At 54.9% G+C, this 21,244-nt stretch overlaps 1 protein-coding gene across 1 annotated transcript in view; it reads right to left on the bottom strand.

Annotated features, from left to right (window-relative positions):
* Window positions 1-6,012: 6,012 nt before the first annotated feature.
* SPTBN2 (spectrin beta, non-erythrocytic 2) overlaps window positions 6,013-21,244 on the bottom strand; it is a 48,495-nt gene continuing 33,263 nt past the window's right edge. Inside the window, exons 16-39 of the mRNA XM_006771685.2 lie at window positions 20,829-21,242; window positions 19,463-19,600; window positions 18,381-19,137; window positions 17,761-17,963; window positions 17,306-17,396; window positions 16,927-17,073; window positions 14,697-14,960; window positions 13,793-14,017; window positions 13,416-13,505; window positions 12,818-13,078; window positions 12,605-12,735; window positions 12,191-12,395; window positions 11,332-11,706; window positions 10,433-10,677; window positions 10,196-10,334; window positions 9,815-9,899; window positions 9,388-9,584; window positions 8,921-9,063; window positions 8,763-8,838; window positions 8,633-8,683; window positions 8,208-8,428; window positions 7,752-7,925; window positions 7,172-7,214; window positions 6,013-6,864 (exon numbers count right to left, since the gene is read on the bottom strand). Of these exons, the coding sequence (XP_006771748.1) occupies window positions 6,631-6,864; window positions 7,172-7,214; window positions 7,752-7,925; window positions 8,208-8,428; window positions 8,633-8,683; window positions 8,763-8,838; window positions 8,921-9,063; window positions 9,388-9,584; window positions 9,815-9,899; window positions 10,196-10,334; window positions 10,433-10,677; window positions 11,332-11,706; window positions 12,191-12,395; window positions 12,605-12,735; window positions 12,818-13,078; window positions 13,416-13,505; window positions 13,793-14,017; window positions 14,697-14,960; window positions 16,927-17,073; window positions 17,306-17,396; window positions 17,761-17,963; window positions 18,381-19,137; window positions 19,463-19,600; window positions 20,829-21,242 (4,909 nt within the window). The 3' untranslated portion in view covers window positions 6,013-6,630. The remainder of the gene's footprint in view (window positions 6,865-7,171; window positions 7,215-7,751; window positions 7,926-8,207; window positions 8,429-8,632; window positions 8,684-8,762; window positions 8,839-8,920; window positions 9,064-9,387; window positions 9,585-9,814; window positions 9,900-10,195; window positions 10,335-10,432; window positions 10,678-11,331; window positions 11,707-12,190; window positions 12,396-12,604; window positions 12,736-12,817; window positions 13,079-13,415; window positions 13,506-13,792; window positions 14,018-14,696; window positions 14,961-16,926; window positions 17,074-17,305; window positions 17,397-17,760; window positions 17,964-18,380; window positions 19,138-19,462; window positions 19,601-20,828; window positions 21,243-21,244) is intronic.

The raw sequence follows: 21,244 nt of genomic DNA, 5'->3' as shown, positions 1-21,244 counted from the left end.
CGACACAGGGGCGGGGCCAGCTGGTGACGGCGCTGCGGAGCAGAGGTCAGCCCGCCCCCGGCCCCAACTCGCCAATCACCACCCTGGAAGCGGGGGTCGCCGCTCACGCGTCAGAAAGGTTCCGGACGCAAACGCTGCCTCGGTGAAATCAGAAAGCCGGTGTCACTAGCCATCACAATGGGGATGCTGTGAGGGCTGCTGAAGCGGGGGTGCGGGGCCGGCAGCTGATGACAAAGTTACCTCACTGGGTCCCCTAAAAAGGGTTGCCAGCTTGGTACAACATTTTAGAAATACACATTTTGAGCAAACCTAGTCATTTTTTGTAAAGCTTTAAACATAATTAAGATATTTTTCAATGCAAACATGTTATTCATTGATGAGGAAATAGAACCAAAGCCGGCAGAGCTGGGATAGCTCTAGGAGGCATTCTGTCAAGGCTCCCCGGAGTCATGTTCTGTTTGCTCACGTGTAGACGTGGCTGGTTTTCTCCCGAGCCAGGGTATGAGCTCTGTGTGTCCTCGCAGCACTGCGTCTGTGGTGAACACACCAGGAGTACTCGGTGCAAAGGCCCGGAGAGGGGCCTTGATTCGGGTGGGGGAAGGGGCTCCACATCCACACTAAGCTGCTGGGCTAGCCAACCGTCCCAGGGCACTGCGCGCCTTCAAGATTCAGCTGTGGTCTAAGGGCACCTCCTGGTGGCCAAAGGGAAGCTATCAGGCGGGTTACTCCCTGTCACCCTTGGACAAAGAATAGACGTTTGTAGAGAGATGGACCGTTTATCTCTGAGTAGAGCATGCCAGGGTGATTGTCAGTCACCGTTCCTCACTGCGATGGCTTCATAGAAGCTGTCCTGATACCATCAGGCACGAGTTCCTGAGGCTGCCTTCTTCCTCCCCAACTATTTTGATATGTTTCTTTCACTGGGATCTTTTTGCTTCCCAACTAATTCAGAAGAGGCACTGTTCTTGCAATTCTAATAATGGTCATGCTTGTCTCCCACCTACTGGTATCTACCTCTCTCCTTCCCTTATTCTCTGGCCATTTCCAGTTTCTTTCCACCCTCAAACGTTTAAAACATGGATAGGGACCTCCTTAGCTATTTCTGAAATAGCTTTCTCTCATCGTCACTATACCGACTTCACAAATGGAGGCTCTGAACCTGCATCACCCACCTTTATGCACTGTGTTTTGGGTTCTGTTCTCCAATTCCCAGAATTTTCTGAGGTCACCAAAACTAATGTCCTTTGATTAGTATTAACCCTTCTAAACTTTTCATTTCATTCATCATCTTTTCTTGTTTTTATACAGTTTCTTTGCATAGCTCTGACTGTACCATTCCATTTCTTTCCCCTGTTTCCTTACTTTTTTTTTTGAACAAAGAAAATGACAGCTTTAATGAAATGAAACCCTGTTGTTACCCACATTTCACAGATGTGGGAAGTGGGGTTCAGAGAGGCAGGCCACTGGCCTGTGTGACTGCACAGTCCCCTGAAGCACAAGGCCACCAAGCCCCTGAAGACCCCAAATCACCCCTGAACCCAGTAGGTGACTACCAGTTAAGGAGGGGACACCACCTCAGCTCAGGTTTTGGGGATAAAAGACCAAAGATAAGTGATGTCCCCGCAATCCCCTAAATCCAGGGGGTCAGGTTTCCTGGGGGCTCCCAGCGGGGCCAGCTTCCCGGGTTAGAGCGGGCATATAGCTGAAGGAGGAGGACAGGCAGGGGTTCCAGTTGGGCTGCTGACCTCCACGCGCTGGGCCGTGGTGCTGGCCTCCACCGTGTGGATCTTCCTTGCTCCAGCTTGGGCGGCAAAAAACGGCACTTGTCCTTGAAGTCCGCGTGGTTCTGCAGTAGCGCACGCTGGTAGGTGCCTGCCGCACGTAGTCCTGCACCACGTTCTGCTGCTGGGACAGGTGGCCATAAAAGTGGAAAAACTGCTCGGTGGACTCTTCCGTCCGCTCGCTGAACACCGCCCGTTCCGGGGTACGGTCCCGGCAGGACTTCAGGGTGTTGTAGAAGGAACAGAAATCATGGGGTGTAGCTAACTGGAAGAGGCCGCTGTTGCAGCCCAGGGTGATGAGGAAAGGATGCTTGCCCACGTGACTGCACTGCGTCTCACGGGACACTGAGCACTTGAATGCACATATAACTTCATGGCTGAAGAGGGCAATGCCTGCCGACTCTGGGCCTGCGCCTCCACGTGCTGCTGGATCTGGCCATTCGCGTCGCCAATGGTGAGGAGGCAGCACCAGGGAACATGGACACAGTCGCGCAGGGCCCCACCTGTTTCCTTACTCCTATCTATTCCCTTTTATCTCCTTTCCCTGCCCCTCATAGGCGATCATTCTAATGAGTTTAATGTGTATTATTTGTTTGTGTTCTTGCAAGACATGTCTTCTTAGGGCACATTTGCTTTTTCCATTAAAATGTTTTATGTGGGCCGAAGCCGGTTTGGCTCAGTGGATAGAGCGTCGGCCTGCGGACTGAAAGGTCCCAGGTTCGATTCCGGTCAAGGGCATGTACCTGGGTTGCGGGCACATCCCCAGTGGGAGATGTGCAGGAGGCAGCTGGTCGATGTTTCTCTCTCATCGATGTTTCTAGCTCTCTATCTCTCTCCCTTCCTCTCTGTAAAAAATCAATAAAATATATTAAAAAAAAAATGTTTTATGTGGAAAATTTCAAAGGGCACAAATTGAGAATATTATAATGAACTCCTACGGACCGTTTAGCCAGATTTGACCATTACATTTTGCCGACACTTCATCTAGCCCCTGTACTCTTTTGGAGGAGGGCTGGAGTTTTTAAACGCAAATCCCAGACATAATGTAATTTCTCTTACGAAGGCCTCATTATCTGCCTCTAAATTAAAACACCCAGCGTATGCTATGCTAATATTATCTGATACTTATAGTCAATTTTCCCCTAGATTCTTGCAAATATCTTTTTACACTTGGTTTCTTCTAATTTATGTAAATTGTGTTGTAGAGCTCATTGTTTCTAACTTTTTTCACTAAGTGCTATGTTACTGTGTCGTATCTAACAACTGAGTAATACTCCATAGTATGCAACCACCATATTTTTCCGATTAATCTCTGAATGTAGGGCATCAGGTTACCTCCAACTCCCCACCATTGTATACAAGGTTGAAATTAGCATCCTTATGTTGATTATTAATGCCCTAACAGATCCATGTGAGAATTTGGGAGGGTATAAACTCAGGGTGAAATTGCTAGGTTGTTCTCTAGAAACCAGTCCATCCTTCTACCTATAGCTGTGAAAACAATAATGACTATCTGTGTGGGAGATGGAAGAGAGCGATCATCATTCCCTCTTCAGTCTTATATTTTGTTAACATCAATGTTTTTTTAAAATATATTTTATTGATTTTTTTACAGAGAGGAAGGGAGAGGTATAGAGAGTTAGAAACATCGATGAGAAACATTAATCAGCTGCCTCCTGCACATCCCCTACTGGGGATATGCCCACAACCAAGGTACATGCCCTTGACCGGAATCAAACCCGAGACCCTCCAGTCCGCAGGCCGACGCTCTATCCACTGAGCCAAACTGGCCAGGGCAACATTAATATTTTTACCTTCCACTTTTAGGTCTGTAGTTCATTTTGATCAGTGCTGTCCAAATAGAAATATGTGAGTCATATACATAATTTAAAATTGTCTAGTAAACACATTTAAAAAGTAAAATGAACTTTAATACTTTTGAAACCCAATATAGCTAAAAGATCATTTCAACATATAATCAATATAAAAATTCATTTTTGTTTGTTTTTGTTAATCTTCACCCAAGGATATTTTTTCCATTGATTTTTAGGGAGAGTGGGAGAGAGAGGGGAAGACAGAGAGAAACATTGATATGAGAGAAACACATCGATTGGTTGCCTCCTGCACGAGTCCCAACCAGGGCCTGGGCCAGGGAGGAGCCTGACCTTGACCAGAATGGAACCCTGGATCCTTTGGTTTGCAGGCCGACGCTCTATTCACTGAGCCATATCGGCCAGGGAAATATAAAAATTCTTAATGAGCCCTGACTGGTTTGGCTCAGTGGATAGAGCGTCGGCCTGTGGACTGAAAGGCCCAGGTTCGATTCCGGTCAAGGGCATGTACCTTGGTTGCGGGCACATCTCCAGTAGGGTGTGTGCAGGAGGCAGCTGATCGATGTTGCTAACTCTCTATCCCTCTCCCTTCCTCTCTGTAAAAAATCAATAAATATATTTAAAAAATTCTTAATGAGATATCTTAACTTCTTTTTTTTCCTCTTCAGTCTTTGAAATCCAGTGAGCAATTTGCACTTACAGCACATCTCAATTCAGCTAGCCATATTTCAAGTGCTCAGTAGCCACATGTGGCTTGCAGCTGCTGTATTGGACAGCACAGATCCAGCATTCACCCTTGGAGATGATCGTATTAGGTAAAAATGTAAACATATTTTTAAAAATAATTACTCCATTTTTATGTCCATATTTCCCCATTGATATGTGGTGCCCACATTATTGTATTTTTGTGCTCTAACCTGTCTCACATCCCTCACAGCTCCATACCATTCTGCCTTCTTTCCTGGAACTTTTCTTCCACTCAGATCTAACGTGTCTCCCAAGGCTCACTTCCTGACCTTAGGCTTATCTTCTATGTCCTGTCCTTGAGGCTTCATGCACTCTGGTAGCTTTAGCTGCCGGGTGTATGTACATGACGCCCAAATCCCACTTTCATTCCTTTTCCATTCACAATGACTGATTGCACCATTCTGTAGGACCCTCACTTATCTTTTATACAAAATGATAATTGCTCCATTAATTTCTCACCCCCATATACATTTCCTCCTAAATTTTCCAATTATTGCTTTCCTCCCAACCCCCAGGCCTGCCTTCTTAGTGTGTAAATACCCAGATTCCCTGAACATTCCACAATGCTGACTTTTCCTGCATATAATGGGGATTTCATAGTTGTACCCGAAGAACAAGAAGTTACAGTGGTGATGTATTCTCCCATTTAGTCCATGACAGATTGTTTTAGTTACATTTATCTACATGTTTACTATGGATATTTCCAAATCTAATTTTCTTAAGAGAAAGGGAAAATTATTCTGTGGGCCATCTGGTCTACCAGATCGCATGGTTGGAAGCCATTCTGGGGCTGTGTTGTGCTAGTCCTGGGCCTGCACACACCTGACCCTGTCTTTGTCATGGCTGATGATAGGGGTCTGCTCAACCAAGGCCCTTAGCCAATTGTGCTAAAGATAGGGCTGCTTTCCTATAAAGACCTTCTCTGAGCCCCCAAGGAAATGGTTGTGTGTGAATGGGAAACAATGAAAGAACAAAGGTTTTCCTGTAGGAGGCCACTAAGGCAAATACTATTTGCTCTGAAACCTCCAATTACCAGGCCAGAGACAAGGGGGAGTCCTTTTTTTCCTACTTTACTAGGTCTAGAATATTCCTGTTTGTGTATTTATACACTTAGGATGTACTTTGTGGCTTCTCAAGGTATTGTTATTCTATTTCAGTGGACTCGGAACTTACAACTTATCTGATCCCTGTCTGAACACCCTGGATCTTCTCATTTGGGGAGGAGACAGGAGGTGGGATCAGTAATCACCCTCTATGTGCCATATTCTCCAGTTGGGCTGAGCATGGCTGAGACTAGGTTGTGGCAATGCTCTTCAATCTTTCCAATTCGTTTTCTTAGTCTTTTGTTTTTGAAAACAGTTGGGAGAATCACAAGTGAAGAATGCTGTACACCAGGGAGATAGTCGTTCACTGCTTGTTCACATCATTCTGACCCATGGTGAACTTCTTTGGTCTAAAAGGAGGCTTGACATTGGTCAAACTGGAGGTCATTCTCATGGGAAAATTAGACCAAGGTATGGAGGCTCTCAAAATAATGTGGTTCTTTGAGGGCTTGGAGGCTGGGACAGAATGGAGACTGGAGCCAAAGGGGAAAACATGGGCACAGGCAGGGAGCTTGGGGTCAGGAAAGCAAAGACACCATGAGGCAGTAAGAGAAGCTGAGCTGTTTAATCACCTCCTTGGCCAGACTCAATCAAGGCTGTGGTTGCCCTGAACAACTCACACCTGGAAGCCATTAAAAGTCACTGGAGATGGAGTGGCCGCTTGAGTCAGAGGATGAAGAAGGATGGAATGGGGAGCTTCGGTGTCTCTGACTCCATAATCCGGCCATCTTGCCCCCAGGTCCTGCTTCAGCTCTTAGAGGTTCCTGGCTGGTCCCCAGGGGCCAGGCACCAGACAGCGTGCCCTAGCTGTGGTGGGAGAATGACCCTGAGGCAGGGGCAGCCATTCCCCACGTGGCCTACACTGAGGGTGCGGCACTGTCCGCACTGTGGTGGGAATCGAGGTTTAAGGCTGGGGAAGAGGGAAGTCGGGGGAGTAGAATCGGGGGTTGCCCGGGTCCCACCACCAGTCCGGAATTAAATAGCAGAAGAGAAGGGTTGTCCATGGGAACACTGACTTGTCCCCAGAGACAGTTCCTGGTGATGGGCTGACCTTGGCAACAGACCCTAGCAGCAGGCAGTTGTCCTGACAAGAGGGTGGTCCCAGTTGACAGTCCCTGGCAGTTTCCTGAACAAAGGGAGGAGCTAGCCGGGGAGTCTTGCCCCCAACTACTTATTCTTCTTGAAGAAGCTGAAGCGCTTTTCTCGCTCTCGTTCTCGGCCGTCCTTGCTGCGAAGTACCACGGGCCCCTCAGCCCCGACCGGTGACACTGGGGGCATTGTCATGGCCCGGGTCATGCCCCGGGTGGCACTGGGCACCGTTGGCTCTTCAGGCTCTCCAGAGGCAGAGGACGCAGCGGCAATGGCTGCATTCACCACCCGCAGCCACGAGCTCATCTCTGCCTACAGGGAGCATGGAGACAACTGGTCAGCTTCAAGGGCGCTGAGTGAGGCCTCCGGCCTGTGGGCAGCGGGGAAGCTCGGGAGGAGGCGGCAGAAAAATGGTTTGACTATTTCATGTCATTGGAGAGAAAGGCGCCTTAAGACAGGGGACATGTTTTGGTGTGGCCTTCGCACCGGGGGCTGTCTGATTACAAAGACTGAGACACTTAAGGAAAAAGAGAGCGAAGGGAAGAAAGGAGAAGCTATAATTGGAGGTTCTAAGAATGGCAATGGGGAGACAGGTGTGGGCGGAGAGGGGGCAGCTCACCTCATCCTTGGCTTGGAATAAATATTCTTTTCCATCCTGTAAGCTGTTGAGAGAGAGAGAAGCCTCAGGACAGAGCTGAGAATCGGGAGTGGCCCCATCAGTGCTGGTAGGAGTTCAATCATCAGCCAGAGGCCAGGCTGCAGAACATGCCTGCTGGGGCCCTCGGAGCCAGGCCAGACACCTCTGCACATCCTCGTCTCAGGACTGTGCGAAAGCAATGCTTCTTGATTGGCTACAGAGGACCAGGATGACCTCACTTCCACCCCAGGCTATGCCTCCAGCTCTGGTGCTTGCTGGTGGCCGGGGCAGGCTCCTGGAGGTCCCTGGAGGCAGGGGAATGCCAGCACCCTGTCCTCAGATATCCCACCTAAGACAATTTTTCAGCCTGACATGGTCAGCCATCAGGCCTGAGTCTTGGAGTTCCTGCTCCCCTTGGTGTGAAACATAATGTACCCCCTGGCTCCCCGCTTCTCGAATCTCTCCACCTGTCCCCAAATGCCTGGCCCTGTAACTCTACCCTTCTTCATCTTGTATCGCTCTGACTCCCCCTCCCATCCTGAGGGCACAGTTCTGTTCCTACCCCAGCTTGAAAACATGTTTGCGCTTCCGATAATCCAAGGCGACACTGCCCTGGGCCCTGGCCAGGCTGACAGGCACTTCTCCGTGGTACGGCACTCCCGTGCTGGCTGCCTTCACGTCCTTGTAGAAACCCAGGCTCCCATGCCGCAGGACACAGTACACATTCTGCCATGACCTGGGAGGGACATGGTGCAGGTGACGAAGCGAGACAGGCAGACGGACCAGCTTTTATGGGGGCTGGGAGCTCTGGGGCGAGCGGGGGTGTTCTAGGATTTCCAGTGCCACTCTGTTCTCAGGCCTGTCATTTTCACACCCTCCTGGCCTTCGGGAGGCCCCACTCTGCTCCTGAGTCCTACCCCTTCCCTAGAGGACTCCCCTCCTGCAGGGCACCCCCACTCCTCCCCATCTATTCAGGAAGAGGTTCTGGGGAAGCCTCTGAGAGGCAGTGACCCGCTACCTGTTGGCAGCCTTCTTGCCGAAGGCCTCCATCTCCTGCTTGCGGCACAGCATCCCCTCCATCTGCTCCTGGGCAGAGAGCTCTGGGCCTCGAGAGGGCAAGGTGGCAACCCGGGCTGACTCAGATGACCGGCTCTGGGGCAGGACAGGAGGACCCGAGCCCTGTTTCCGGGTCTGCCTCTCTCCCTGGGGCCCGTTGGTCTCGTCTCCTGGGCCAGACGCCTGTGGGGAAGAGAGTCTGTGTCAAAGGATGAGGGGCCGATAACCAGCCTGGGTGTCAGAAGCCTGAAGTCCACGAGCTGGGTTTTCTGCCCCCAAGTGTCCTTCGAGCCTCTGCCCGCTCCGGACCTCAGTGTCCCCACCACCCAGCGCATACTCCTCTTCGTCCCTCCACTACCAACACCCACACCTCCAGGAGGAACTCACAGGCCCTTCTGGGAAGCTGCCCTGCTCAAGTCTTTGTTGTTCCAACAGGGGCTACAAGGACAAGAAGCTTTAAGAGTATGTGCAGGGCACGGGGCTGAAATTCTGAGAGGGCACAGGGGTGTGGGCTCACCTGGGGGGACTCCCCGTCTGTGCAGACTCCGTTAACGTTGGCTGCCTGTGTGGGTGCTGGTAGCCGGGGGTGGGCTCTGGAGACGACACAGAATAATGTAAGTCCTTGGGCTGCTTAGCTTCAGCCTCCTCCTCCTCCCCAGATGCCCCCGCTCGCACCCGTCCCAGGAAGCATCAGGAGCCGTCTGGCCGTCCACAAGGACCCCTCCGGGCAGACTGGCTGTGGGCTCTGGAGCAGGGGGCTGTTTTCTCCGTTCCTCCTCTTCCCTCTTTCTTTTCCGCTCCTTCTCCTGCTCCTCCAACTGTCAAAACATTCTGAGGTCAGAGCATAGGCCTCATTTAAAAGGACCAGGGAGGTGGGGAAGATGAAATGTGTCAGCTCTGGTCTGCGGAAACAGAAAGGAAACTATAATTCCATGAGAAGAAACGGGGGAGGAGGTGTCTCACAGCGTCACTCGGGGGAATGAAGACTCCTAAAGCTGTGGTGACAACATGGCACTCTTGGCTCACATCTGGGAGATGCTGGTGCAGTGGGAGGCGGGGGACTGTCTTCTTCCAGCGAAAGGGAGCGCAGGCCCGGGGGTGCGGGGCGGGGCGGGGCATCCCGGGGGTCCTGCGGCCCTCACCGCGGTGAGCTTCTCCAGCGCGCTGAAACGCTCCTCCCAGGCCACTGCTGACTTCTGGAAGGCCTCGTGCCGCTTGATGAGGTTCTCGACTTCATCAACTGTGCAACCCAGCTCAGCACTTCGCACCAGTGGCTCCTGGCTGCACAGCCAGGCCTCCGCCATACCTGCGTCTCTTCCAAACACGAGCACCTCCAGAACTGCAGGGATGGGGGCGGTCACAGGAAGTGGCAGGTCAGAGTGGACCTTGGCAGAGCACTGTAACCATGTCAAAAATAGGGCACAGAGAACGCTCCTGCCCCAAAGCAGGAGCACAGGGCAGAGCCAAGGGCGGGAGCCTCCAACTCCATGCCCAGGATTCCTGGTCTTACTCTGGGAACTACAGGATTCAAGACCCCCAGCCCCTCCTGGCTGGGCCTGGCACCCTCACCAAGCTGGAGCCAGTCCATCTTCTCCTGCCACTTGTCTGCGGTCTCCTGGCGCCGTGCCTGCAGCTGAGACAGCTTCTCTGAGATCTGGGGGGCAGGGCGGGGTGGGGAGCAGAGATGCGAGTTAGCACCCCGCTGGGCTTTTCGGAGACTCTGGGGGACTGACACAGGGGAACTAGTGATTTTTGATTTCAAGGGGCAGACAGTTTTGGGTGGTGCGGGGGGTGGGGGGGATGGAATGGGACTCCCTGAACAGCACTGAGGGGAGAGAGTGAAAGGTTTCTGTAAAGAAAGGATGAGGAAGCAGAAAGACTCAGGGGAGCAAACGCAGCATTAAGGCCCCTGCCATAAGGATGACCCGGTTGTGCCCAGGCCTCGCCCACCTCCTCAGCTGCATAGTGGCTCCTGGCGAGCAGCCCCTGCCCCATGTCGATGCAAGAAGAGAAGCGGTCGGCCCTGGCCTCGATCTCTGCTTTGATGCCCTGGTGGTTCTTGATAACCATGTCTGCGGAGGACACATCCCTGGGGGTACAGAGACCACATCACAAGCCTGCTGCCCACGACCCTTTCCCAGCCACCAGCTCCCAACCTCTGTAGGCCAGGGGCACCGCGGGCCTCACCGGGGCCGCTCCTGGGCATCCATCTGCAGGTTCACCCCGTCCATCCACAGCATCAGCTCCCGGACAGCCATGAAGAAGCGGAACTTGTCCGTCGTGTCCAGCAGCAGCTGGCGGCGGGCAGCAGAGTTTCCCTGAAGCTGGGCCCAGGCCTCCGTCACAGCCTGCATGTGGTGGCCGATCTCCTCGGCCTTGTCTCCGGCGTAGGCCTTCTGGAGCCGGTGGCCATCGTCCTGCACCTGCTGGACCTGCAGGGCCCAGCTCCGAGTCAGGCAGAGCTGGAGGTTCTGAGGAGCTGGAGTCTCCTCCCCCACGCCCCACCCTGGCCTCTGCTCACCGGCCCGGCCTGCCCATTTACCAGCTAGAGGAGCAGAGGAGGAGCAGGGGGTGGGGCTGGGAAAGATGACAGCTGGTGCCCAGAGTAAGCTTTGTCATACTCTGCCCTGTTGGGTCCCAAGTGGGAGCCTGGGCTTAGCCTGGGGAGCAGCCCTTTAGAAGGGCGACTAGCCAGCTGGGCTTTTGGAGGCTTGTCCAAGACGTGAGAGGCCCCCGGAATGGCTAGAATGAGATTTTCAGCCTGAAAGAGGGATTGGATGGGGGTGACTGGGTTTAAATGGTTGCAGGAAGGGTCTATTCTTGGTTTGTGTGGGTCTAGAGGTCTCGTTGGGTGGGCCAATAGCTGGATTTTAGTACAACGTGAAGAATACTCTAGCCTTTGGGACCATGTGACGATGTCACAGGCCCCCAGGAGGCTTGTCACTGAAGGTGTGAATGTGGTGGTGAGATGTCCTCTGGCCAGAGATGTTTACATAGAGCAATTCCACCTCATCCCTGAGGGGCCCCCTGGCCTTTTCTACCAAGTCCCTTCCAGGCCTCCCCCGACCTCACTTGCTGAGTCAGACCTGGGCGCTGAGGGCCTGGATGTCGTGCTCGAAGGCACAGTGCCGGCGCTGCAGGGCTTCGGCGGCGTTGAGGTCTCGGCCGGTCCCATCGGGAAGCTGCTGCTGCTTTTGCTGCACCCGCGCCAGGGCCTGGCGGGCCCCGTGCAGGAAGCGCTGTAGCTCATACGCGGCTGCCAGCACCTGGCCCCGCGTGTCCAGCAGCTCGAGCAGGTCAGCCCAGGCCTCGTTGAGGCTGTCCTTCCACTCGGCCACGGTGGCCCGGGCGGCATGGCCCCCATCGATGAGCCCGTTGGCCAATGCGTTGGCACTATCCACGCGCTCCTGGCCGATGGTGCTCGTGTCCCGGGAGAACTCTCGGAACTTGTCCCGCAGCATCTGGTGGAGGGAACAGTTGCACAGACAACTCTGACTCTGGCCCCTGCCTAACAGGATGCGGGGGCGGGGGTGAGTCTTCTCTCCCCTGGGCCACACGGACCAAAATCGGTTTCTCCAGCTGGGCTAAGCCCGCGAGCAGATGCCAGTGGTTCCCAGTGACCCTGGATTTGATGGAACACCCAGGCCCTCAACAAGGCAGTGGGGGCGCTTGCAGCCCTCAGCCTACAGACAGGGGTACCTTACACTGACTAGTTCCGTTGGAAAAGAGCGATTGCTAATTTCCTTTCTACCCAGTTTTGCGCAGCCTCAGTCCTCCTTTCTGCACAATTCTTCAACTTAAATACCTCGAAACCCAGGAGGACCATGCTGCTCAGCCTGGTCTGCACCCACCCCGTGGTGCCCGCGCAGGATGGGGCCCTAGCCTCCCAGGGGGCCTCTACTCGCCCAGGAGCTGACCTGCGGCTGGTGTCCTCTCCACACTCACCGTCACGTGCTCGTAGTCCTGGCCCAGCTCGTGGGAGGCTGCCACCACCTCGCGCTCCTGGATCCACTGCTCCAGGTCGTCCAGCTCCCGGCGCAGCTGGCACAGCCTCAGGTGTTCCTGCAGGCGCTCCCGCCGCTCCCCAGCCAGCTCCTTCAGGCTGGCGTACAGCTTGTCCACCTGGGCTTGGCGGATGGATATCCGCGTGCTGTGGGGGAGGGGAGCGGCCCAGCACTTAGGATCCCCCGCTCGGATCCCCCGCCTGCCCCATAGAGTCCTGTCCCTCTTAGCCGACCAACGGCACCTGCCTGGACGGATCTGTGTGCACGTACCCGGGAGGCTCCATCTTCCCTGCACCTTCTTGGAGCTGCTCCCCTCTCCCCCAGGCGCTGGGTCCCCTGACGCCGCTCTGCTCACCTCTCTGGGTGGTCGTGGTCAATCATATCTTGGCTGCTGGCTGCCAGCTGGTGGATGGTCTGGGCGTAGTCAGCCAGGGCTTGCTCCAATACCTGATGCTTCTTCACCTCGGCCTGGGCGCTCAGCTCATCCTGGGGACCGGACAGTGGGCATCAGGGAGGGTCACGGGGAGGAGAGAAGCAGGTGACAGCCTGGCTCTGCTCTGGTCCTCACCTTGGCTTTCTCCTGGCCCATCATGTGTAACTCCTGCTCCCCCATCCAGGCCTCGGCCTCGGCGGCATCTCGGTAGAACTGCTGGGCTCGCAGGGCCTCTTCGAGTCGCTTCCCTCGAAGCTCCAGCTCATGGCTCAGGCGCTTCCACATTTCCTGTAGCTCAGCCAGCTCCGGGCCTGCCGCGGCCGCACCCAGGGCACGCTGCCGCTCCCTTAGGTCCGCAATCCGTGGCTCGTGGCCTTGTATCTCCTTTTGCAGCGTCTGTTCCCAGCAGCAGCAGAGCACACACTGAAAAGCTTGCTAAGGGGCCCCCTTACACCTACTCAACGTCAGGCCCCCTCACCCTCTTGCTTCTCCCCCTTCCTGAATCCTCTGCACTGCCCCTCCCTTCCGGCCCCAGGATGTGGTGGGAAAGCTCCAATTCCATGATCTTCTCCTGGGGGAACCCACCCTCCGCGGCGAGCGAAGGCCAACCATGAAGTCCAGGGTCACACACAGCATCGAGGGGGAGCCAGAGAACCCCCCGGTCTTAAGAAAACCATCTCCCTGTCCCAGGAGGCTCTTGGGACCGTTCCTTTTGCCTCTGCCTCTGCCTCACCTGGTTTTTCTTCATGAGGAGCTGGACACTGGGCAGGTCCTTGCCATGCTCCCTGGAGCTGGCCATGGGCAGACGCTCCGTCACCCACAACTGAATGAGAAAGGAGGGGTGAGTGGAGGTCCGCAGGGCAAAGTAGAAGCTGGGAGCTGGAGAGCAGGTCAGCTGGGGGGAGGTGTCCTAGGGCTCCTGGTGTGTGCAGGAAACGACCATCTCTGGTTCTGGGGAAAAGGGACTTCCAGGGCATCCCCAAGTGTCCCTAGAGGGTTGGTTTTCAATGCCAAAGGGGAGGAGAACACGGCTAGCGTTTCCACAGCGCAAGGCAGGGGGCAGTTTGCCGTGGGGACGACACTACCGGATCCCCGACCCTAGTGACTCACGATCTCGTCCTCCACATCCCGGTGGAACTGATGCTGCTCGCGGGAGGCCTGCAGGCGCTGGCAGCGCTCCCTCATGGGCTGGCACAGGGCCCTGAACTTCTCCTCCACAGCCCGCGAGGTCCTCTCCACCTCCCCTGCACCCTGGTCTTCCTGGGCCAGAGCTTTGGCCTGGGCCTGGATGGCCTCCACCTCCTTCTCCCGCACAGCCATCTCCCGTTCCAGCATCTGCGGGCCGCAAGAGGAGGATGTTATTATCCCCGTGCGTCCACCATCAACCTCAGAGGGGCCCCTCGTCAATGTCAAGCCCATCGTGATTACTTACCCTGGGCTCAGCCCAGGGAGAGCATCCTCCCGGCCTAGATAGTGGATCTCAAGCTTTAATATACATAGGAGTCCGGGAAGGGGGCCCTGATAACTGTGCCAGTTAGCAATCCATTGCCTCTCAGTCCCACATCCACCTTTCCTGCCCTTTGGAGACATGAGAACTGGGCCCTGGAGATATTTCTGCTTTGCCAGCTGGTGCAGTGCTGGGCCCTGCCAGTAGAGGGTGACGGAGGGACACCACAGGCACAGAGAGGGAGGCTTTTGCTTTTGGCTTTTCTCCCAGTGCCTCCGCAAAACTGCCCACGGTGTCCAGGAGACCCAGTGGCCATCACCCCCCAGCAAGTTTCCCTGGCATCAGTGATGACGTCCTGCTGGCCAGCTTTGGCCTGCCAGCTTCAGACCTGCTCTGGCCCGTGATTCCCCAGCAAATTCCCAATGCCATTAGCGGGCCTCTGCCCTCGCCAAAGAGTTCCAGAACTGAGCCTTGGGGTGTCTGAGAACAACCCCCCCCAATCTCCAGAGCTTCAGGCTGCCTCTCCTGTCTCCTGCAGTCATCACTCCAGCAAAGGCTCCCGCGCACCTGCTGCTTCTTGAGCAGAATGTTGACGCTGGTGAGGTCCTTGCCGTAGTCGTCGGAGTGCAGCTGGGCCTGCAGGCTCAGCAGCCAGCTCTCCAGGGCAGAGCAGCTCTGGGCAAACAGCTCTGCCCGGTTGGCGTCGAAGAGGCTGCGGGCCTTGGCCTGGGTGGTGGTCTCCAGCTCCTCCCAGCGCCTGTGCAGGTCCCCCAGCTTCTCCGACACCAGGGCTTTCAGCTCTGGCTTCTCGAGGCTCAGCTCCCGCCCTTCCTGGATGGTGGGGCAAAGACGGGTGTTAGAATTAGACACCACAGCGCTGAACAGGCCAGAGAACTAAGGGGCAGCGGGGACCTAAGTTGAGCAATAATTCCGAGTTCTTGTGTGTCCTCCTTAACACGCTCTTCTAGAAGGTTTGGACCCCCCTCTAAACTTCCCTACCTCACTGCTGATCACACTCAGTTCCCCTTCAAGGTCCAGGTCAAATCTCATCTCAACTAAGGAGCCTCTGCGATCTCCCCTATTTCGAGTTCCCTAGTGCTTGCCGTTTCTAGTGATACATCACACATGGTCTTGTGTTATTTGTTATCGTTTCATTTTTCTCAGCTCCTCACCCCTCACCTGACCTGTGGCAAGTGAATCTCTCCTGTCCCCCCACTCCCAGCCTTTCTGCTGGAGGGCTTTGTTTCTGGGGAGGTGAGGGAAGAAGAGTCCCTCGACCTGCAGGCAAGGCAGTGACGGACGGAGTGGTGGACAAACAGCGTTTTGGTGCTTTGGTTGGGATGACCCTGACGCATGCTCGGCGCCCAGGGCGCCACATTAGGACTGAGCACCAGCTGCCCACTGGGGTAGCCAGCGTGGCAGTGGGCCCTTTCCTGACTACCTACCCCGCTCTGTCTCAGCTGCCCACTGCCCACAGGGGTTTCCTATGACCAACTCCCATTTTAATGGCCTGCACGCGAAGCCCTGTTTCAGGGGAACAGAAATCACAACACGTAGTGTCAGAGTCTAACGCTGCTGGGGTAACTTCACAAACCTTTAGTGGATTATGCACAGTCCTTACGTGGTGACCAGGGCTTTTCATGACCATTTCTGGCCCAGGATTCTCCCACCTTTTCCTCCCGGGGGCCCCTTCACGCAGTCTGTGTTCCTAGATTGGCTTACCCCTTGGCTCCTATAGACACCCACTTCCACCTCTCTGGTTTCCAGCTGCACTGTGTCTCTACCTAGAAATATCTTCCCTCCAGTATCTCTGCTCGTCCAAATCCCACTCATCCTTCACGCCTGCCCTGAGGCTCCTGCTTCTAGGATTCCCACCCTGTCTCTCAGAGAGTCCAGGCTTTACTGGCTCTCTTACTGTGCTCCCAATATTCTGCTTTAGATTTAACTTATCTACTTGTGTATATGACTCAGATCCTGGCCACAGTGTTATCCTGGAGGGTAGAGCCCGCAGTGGCATCACCTGTCCCCCCTGAAGATACAAGGCTTTGCATATTGTAGCACCAAGTAAATGTTTGCGGAACAAATGGAAACACGGAATAAACACTGGTCTCCTCTTCTGCCCAACCAGTGTGCCCCTGAGGGAAGGAAAGTATCTTTTTTATATACCGTGCAGCCCCTATCAGAGTGCTGAGCACATATAATCTTGTCCAGCAACACTTTTGAATAGAAATAAAGTTTTTCCTGTGCTCAGCTCTTGAGGAAGAGCTGGGTGGGAGAGCAAATACCAGGAATAATAAGACTCAAAATCAGGGGCTAGCAAACTGTGGCCCTGTTTTTATAAATCAAGTATTGTTGGCACACAGCTACACTGGTCTATTTATGTATTCCTGTGGCTGCTTTCCACTACGATGGCAGAGTTAAGCGGTCACAGCAGAAACTGTAAGGCTAGCAAAGCCTGAAGTGTTCACCACCTGGCCTGTTGCAGAGGCAGTGCTGGCCCTGCGGAGGAGGGTCACCCTGCTCTGGACCCCGGAATAGTTGTTGCGTTGACCCAAATCTGAAGTTTGGCTCCTTACTAATTTTATTTTCTCAACATTCTGGAGTCACTGCCCCATAGACCTAGAACGTTTGTTCCTCAGGATAGGATTTCCCACCTTGGAAGATCGGCATGGGAGGCCCCATGACCTCTGACCCTGAAGGAGCCACATCCCGAAGCCTGGGTCCTCCCCTGCACCGTGGCTGGGACCTGCCCAGAGGAGCCCCGGGGTCTCGTCCTGCTGCCCCGTTGCCCGCTCACCTTGTCCACCTTGTCCAGCCAGTCCTTATTGGCGGCCAGCTCCGCCATGAACGCCTGGTGCTTCTGCCACTTTGTGTGCAGGTTGCGGGCCTCGTCGTAGGACACGTCCTGGGCCGTCAGCATCTTCTCATCGATCCAGAGTTTCAGCTGGACAGGCACAGAGCGGGGATGGAGAAACGCACGCACATCTCAGAAGAAGGGAAGAGCGAGGCATGAAGTGGGGGCGGGTGAGCTGGGAGAAGCGGCGGATGTGGGAGAAGCTGGGTGGGGTTCAACTGCTCAGGGAACACGGCAATGGACTTGCTCTTGGCTCAAAGAGCCAGGGCGCCGTGGAAAGGATGGCTGGGGCGTGTTGGAGGGGACGGGGACTGAACCTCACCTCATGACAATCTTGTAAGAAACGCTGCTGCTCTCGGTTGTCCCGAAGGCGTCCCAGAAGCTGCTGCACTGCTTCCTGATTCTTCCCGTGTCTGTAACGACAGCCCCTTGTGAAACTCTTGAACTTGCTGTGAAGGGCTCATGACCCTCCAACTAACCCCGAAGCCTCCAGTCCCCCTCCTCTGGGCACAGTGCCTTCCAGGTACCTTGTAAAACAGCCAGAGTCCGATCCGGCGCCCAGCTCCCCTGGGTGACTTCATTTGGCTCCCGCGAGGGAGGCAGAACTTCCCAGCTCAAGGCTTAGGCCCTCTCTGACCACTGGGCTCTCCTTCCTCTACTTCTTGTCAGCCCCCAGCCCCATCGGCCAGGCTGACCTCCGTGTTCTCCATCTTTGAGGCCACCCTGCTTTCACTCATTTCCCTCTCGAACCCTCCATCGGTCTTGTCCTCATCATACCTCCTCTCGATGGAGTCCGCCTTCTCCCGGATCTTCTCGGCATGGATGTTGCCCTCAGACACCAGCTGCCGCCCGGCCTCCAGGAGCCCGCGGATCCGCTCCCCGTTGGCGTCCATGGTGCTCACGAAGTCTTCCAGTTTTTTTATGGTAGCGTCCGCAGCCTGGAGTGTCCCCGGCATCTCCGTGTGAGACAAAACGTATTCCTGTGTGGGAGGGGAGGTAGCCAGCTCCCGTCTCAAAGCAGAACTCGGTTCTCAGACACAGAGGCCACCCAGGGAGGGCAGGGCAGACCGCCCAGCCGTAGGTCAGGCGGAATGGTGCCTGACTGCGTGGAATCTCAGGAAGTTATAGGGAGCTGGGCTGGAGAAGCTTTAACGGTCCAAAGCCTATTCCACCCCCTTTCTAGCTATTGAGTCCGTTTCTTTAGTAATTATGTGACAAGCCAGTTTATGTCAATTTTGATAAGTCACGGTCCGTATTTTTCTAACATGTCTTTCCTGCCCATCCTGTTTCCTCAACTACCCCACCTGCTGCCGTATCCCTCCCCATCCACCTCTCTCCTTCACATGCCCCTGTCCCTGCTTCCCGCTTCGTCCTGACTTATTACCCTGGGCTCTCACCTGGCTGCTGAGCACGCCCTCGGCCTGGCGAGCATCCCGCAGGAACCCCTGGAAGCCATGGGCCTGGGCCAGGCAGCCCTGCCGGCTCTCCCACATGCGGCCCAGCTCCTCCCAGCCGGTTCCCAGGGCTTCGAGTCGCTGCCGTAGGAAGAGGCACTGGGGATCGGCCTGGTCCCGGGTCACCTCCTCACCCAAGGCCCGCAGCCGGCTGTACTCGCTCTGGGCCCGCTCCACCTCTCCCCGCAGGGCTGCGTGTTGGGCCAGGAGGGCCTCTGCCTCAGGCAGGGTGGCCGGCCCTTCTTCAGAGGCCACAGCAGTCTGCGTGCGACCCAGCCACGCCTGGAAGTCATCTAAGCTGCGCAGGAAGTCCTGCAGCCGCCGTGCCTCACCCAGCGACTCCTCTCGACGTCTCATGGTGGCCCTGAGGTCCTCCCAGCCAGCTTGCACCTCTCCAAGCCGGGCATGGATGGCAGAGCTTTGGGCGGGGTGGCCAGCAGCCAGGGCGTTTGCCTCTCGAGTCAGTTCACCCACCCGGGTGGCGATGGCCTCCAGGTCCCGCTCGGTGCCGGCCAGCTTGCGCTGCAGTGCCAGCACCCCAGCCAGGTCATTGCCCAGGCCCTGGGTGGACTCGATGACCTTGGTCTTTTCTCTCATCCAGGCCTGGGTCTCCGTGCACTCCAGGTGGTAGTTCTGGATGCTCAGAGCTGATGTCAGAGCTGCCTTCTTGCCATCCGCCAGGGACCGAAACTGCTGCCACCTGAGAGTGGAGGGAGGGTCTGACGTCTGGAGTGGCTCAGCTTCCCCGCCCTGTCCAGGTACATCTGGAAGCTTCTTCCCTGCCTCTCTCTCCCCACCCCCTCCATCCTCTTGTCTCCATCTTGATTGCTCCCTGTCCAGGCTCCAGCCTCTTCACACAACCTTGCCCCCTTTTATCTTTCATTATTCCCCTACCCCCAGCATCTTCCAGACCACCTTCCCACCACATTTTTGACCTCCATTCCATGTCCTACAGAACTCTCTGGCTGCCATCCCATCTGCTGTGTCCTCCCTCTCTCAGTTCCCTAGTCCCGCCCGCCAGCCACCTGTGGTTGAGCTGCTTCTGGGTGTTGACGATGCTGTCCTTGCCCGCGGGGTTGGCCTGCAGCAACTGCTCTGCAATGGTGTTCACGGCAGTAATTCGAGCTGCGAGGGCATTCATTTCTGGCTCCAGGGTCTCGAACCTGAGCGGGTGGCAGAGCCGGGTAAGATCGGCAGGAGGTGGTGACGCACCTGCAACCTCCCTAGACACCACTGGAAACTCCTCTCCGTCAGCATGAAGCTTGTTTACAGGAGCCTCTCACCTCTTACCTACAAGGCTCAGAGTCTCTGTGGGTCAAGGGGGAGTCCCCAGCTCCCCTAAACAAGTAGAAAAACAGTCATCTCTAGAGTTGCTCAAAAAGATGTGAAAGTTAAAGGCCAGCAATAGCTGCAGAAGTTAACTAATCCTGGCACAGGCCCTGCCTTCACCAGAACCTACCTTAAGTCCTCCGGGCCTCACTCCTTAGCTGCCTATCTGGGATCCATGTTAAAAATGAACTGATAACCAAAAATATGTAACTGATAAAGATGTGAAGCATAATTTCTCCCAGGGACATTTTACATTCTCAGAGATTGTCAGCAAACATTTTCCGTAAAGGGCCACATAGCAAATAGTTTAGGATTGTGGGCCATATGGTCTTTGTCACAAGTATTCAGCTCTGCTATCTTCGGATGATGTGTAGATGAATGAGTGTGGCTCTGTTTCAATAAAGCTTTATTTACAAATACAGGTTGTGGGCCGGATTTGGCCCAAGGGTTGTAGTTTGCCAACCCGTCATGGGATAATTTGAAAACTACCTGTAAAACCACCAAGAAATCTGACTATAGAGTGAGTAGTAGATGATAGTAAGGCATTGCTAATTTTGTTCTGTGTAATAATGATATCGTGGTTCTCTAAAAAATACGACCTTTCTATATGATATTTACATTTATTATTCTGAAAATCAAGCTACTTCATGAGGTCAATCAGTGTCTCTATCTAAAGGTTTATAACTTCAAAGCCTTAGCTATTTTAAGTCCACACACACAATTAAAAAAATAAGTTTAAGAATACTTCCTCATATTTCTTAAAGGATGCATCCTGGAGAATGTAGAGATGAAATGATAATATTGGGGATTGGCTTTTGAAAAGGAAAATGAATCCAATAGAGCAAGATATTAACAATTACTGAACCCGGGTGGAGGCTATATAGGAGTTTGTTGCACAATCTTTTCTACTTTTGAGTATGTTTAGCGGTTTTCATTAAAACAACAAAAACCAGACTCAGAGGGATATAGCAAGAGCAGGCAGTTTCCAGTGGGGCCTGCCATGCCTCTCCCCAGCCCCCCAACTCACAAGGCCATTCCAGAGGGAGCCCGCAGGGGGCCTACCTTTGCTGCACCACCTCCAGGTCCTCCAGGCGCTCGGGCAGGGTGAGCCCGTTGAGCCACTGCTCCTTCTCCTCCACCCACAGCCCGCAGGCCCCGGCCTCGCTGAGCATGGTGTAGCGTGCCAGGGCCGCCTCCAGGGCCCTCGCCCGCTCGCCCGCCCGGGCCTGCAGCTCCTCGTAGTGCCGCTCCAGGGTGGGCACCCGGCCCTGCACCTCGGGTGTGCGGCTCAGTGCCAGAGGCAGAGCGGCAGCCTGTTCCCTCAGGGCGTCCAGGGTTGGCCGGTGGCCTCGGATCTCCTCCTCCAGGGCCCGATGCTGCCGGGCCAGGGCCTGCGTGGAGAACTCGTCGTGTCCCAGCTCCGGGCTAGACACCAGGCGCAGCGCGTCCACCAGCCAGGCCTCCATGTCGTTTGCATC

This window comes from Myotis davidii, unplaced genomic scaffold, assembly GCF_000327345.1.
Source record: "Myotis davidii unplaced genomic scaffold, ASM32734v1 scaffold425, whole genome shotgun sequence".
In the NCBI taxonomy this organism is placed as follows: Eukaryota; Metazoa; Chordata; class Mammalia; order Chiroptera; family Vespertilionidae; genus Myotis; species Myotis davidii.
Note: the sequence above shows the minus strand (reverse complement) of the source record. Positions and strands in the feature narration are given on the sequence as shown.